The sequence below is a fragment of the Morus notabilis genome, unplaced genomic scaffold (genome assembly GCF_000414095.1).
Source record: "Morus notabilis unplaced genomic scaffold, ASM41409v2 Scaffold571, whole genome shotgun sequence".
Classification (NCBI taxonomy): Eukaryota; Viridiplantae; Streptophyta; class Magnoliopsida; order Rosales; family Moraceae; genus Morus; species Morus notabilis.
In genome coordinates, this window is record NW_010359982.1 from 42,251 (window position 1) to 44,555 (window position 2,305).

General features: G+C 35.3%; 1 protein-coding gene across 1 annotated transcript; it reads left to right on the forward strand.

The window, feature by feature from the left end:
* Nucleotides 1-695: 695 nt before the first annotated feature.
* Nucleotides 696-1,822, forward strand: LOC112091125 (uncharacterized mitochondrial protein AtMg00370-like). Its single transcript, XM_024163978.1, has one exon. It carries the CDS (start codon nt 696-698, stop codon nt 1,776-1,778), a length of 1,083 nt encoding a protein of 360 aa, XP_024019746.1. The 3' UTR covers nt 1,779-1,822.
* Nucleotides 1,823-2,305: the final 483 nt, after the last annotated feature.

Below are 2,305 nucleotides of genomic sequence, written 5' to 3' on the forward strand. Positions count from 1 at the left end.
GCCAATAGAAACGGCCATGCCCCTTTTCCTTTTGTGCCCTTTTACCAAACAGTTGTGGTTCTCTTGCCTATGGGGAATCCGCCCGAACTTCTTCAAGTCTCATCTATGATAGACTTTCTTGCCTTCTGCGTAGAGGATAAGGTGTAGGATGTCCATAAGGAAGAATTCATGATCTTTGCATCCATTCTAATTGATCATATTTTGTTGGTGTGTAACATAGTGATCATATTTTATTGGTGCAGTGGCAGCCCTTCTTAGTCCACACTCAGCTAAGGATACGCCATCTAAGTGGAGGCCATCTCCTCTAGGGTGGACCTTACTGAAGATCGATGCAGCATTAAGCAGAGATGTTAGAGTTATCGAAGTCTTAGCACAAAACTCTTCTAGTGAAATCCAATGATGCTGGTCAACAAAGGTCAACACCACAAACTCAGAAACTCTCGATTTTCTGGCCCTTCGCGAGGCCCTCTTGAAAGTTAAAGAGAGCAACCTTGAGCACTTCATAGTGGAAACTGATTGCAAGGCAGTGGCAGAGTGCAAGTCGACAGAAAGTGTTCATTGGCGCGCTGGCTCTATACTGGAGGATATTCGGTTGACAAGCCTGCTCAATGAGGAGATCACAATCAATTAGATTATTAAGACTATAAATTATGCAACTCATTATCAAACTCACTCGAGTCTGTCTTTTTCTGTTTATGATTTTTCAATCTTTTATACTAGGTAATCTAGTATCCTTATGCATGAAGATAATAAATTCGGTCGTTGTGGTTGGACTCTATTATGGATTTCTGACCACATTCTCCATAGGGCCCTCTTATCTCTTCCTTCTCCGAGCTCGTGTTATGGAAGAAGGAGAAGAAGGAACCGAGAAGAAAGTATCAGCAACAACCGGTTTTATTACGGGACAGCTCATGATGTTCATATCGATCTATTATGCGCCTCTGCATCTAGCATTGGGTAGACCTCATACAATAACTGTCCTAGCTCTACCGTATCTTTTGTTTCATTTCTTCTGGAACAATCACAAACACTTTATTGATTATGGATCTACTAACAGAAATTCAATGCGTAATCTTAGCATTCAATGTGTATTCCTGAATAATCTCATTTTTCAATTATTCAACCATTTCATTTTACCAAGTTCAATGTTAGTCAGATTAGTCAACATTTATATGTTTCGATGCAACAACAAGATGTTATTTGTAACAAGTAGTTTTGTTGGTTGGTTAATTGGTCACATTTTATTCATGAAATGGGTTGGATTGGTATTAGTCTGGATACAGCAAAACAATTCTATTAGATCTAATAAGTACCTTATGTCAGAATTGAGAAATTTTATGGTTCGAATCTTTAGTATTCTATTATTTATTACCTGTGTCTACTATTTAGGCAGAATACCGTCACCCATTCTTACTAAGAAACTGAAAGAAACGGAAGAAAGGGGGGAAAGTGAGGAAGAAAGAGATGTAGAAAAAACTTCAGAAACGAAGGGGACTAAACAGGAACAAGAGGGATCCACCGAAGAAGATCCTTCTCCTTCCCTTTTTTCGGAAGAAAAGGAGGATCCGGAAAAAATCGATTTTAAAGAGACACGATATAAAAATAAACCCGTTTATGAAACTTATTATCTGGATGTGGATCGGAATCAAGAAAATTCGAAGTTAGAAATATTTAAAGAAAAAAAAGAACTCCTCTGGAGTAAATTAATAAAAAGATTAATACATAAGATATATACACTAAAAGATAGGAAGAGATTCGACCGACACCTACATATTTAATACCTTCTCCTACGAAAAAACTCGAAATACCGACCCCATTCGTAATTCCATCAATTACTTGTCTATCAAAAAAATGAATTAGTTCAGACAATATTCTTATACCTTGAATTAAAAATGTTGCATAAAAAAAATCAATATAACCCCGATTATACGACCAATCATATGTCACATTTATTATTTTATCCTCAAAAATTTTCAGTTTCTTAGAAATACCTTTAACAAATGAATTAAATAAATTCAAATTTTGTAAAGATGAATAACCAGGATTATATAAAAAGGATGCTATAAGGATTCCGAAAGAAGCTATACTGACTGAAAAAGTTGCATTTGTTATAAACTCATACCAATCCCAATCCATCAAATTTTTTTTATTTTGATATAAAAGGTTTATAGACGGAGTTAATAATTTTGTTAATATATCCAACTGAATTCCTTCTTGATTGAATTGATTGAAGAAAGGAATTCCTATAACTCCAATGAACAAAGTAAATAGACCTAATACAAGCATAGAAAATAGCATAGTATTT

What these genes read in the sequence shown, in the direction of transcription:
- LOC112091125 (XM_024163978.1), top strand. Translation starts at nt 696, where the DNA reads ATGATTTTTCAATCTTTTATACTAGGTAATCTAGTATCCTTATGCATG.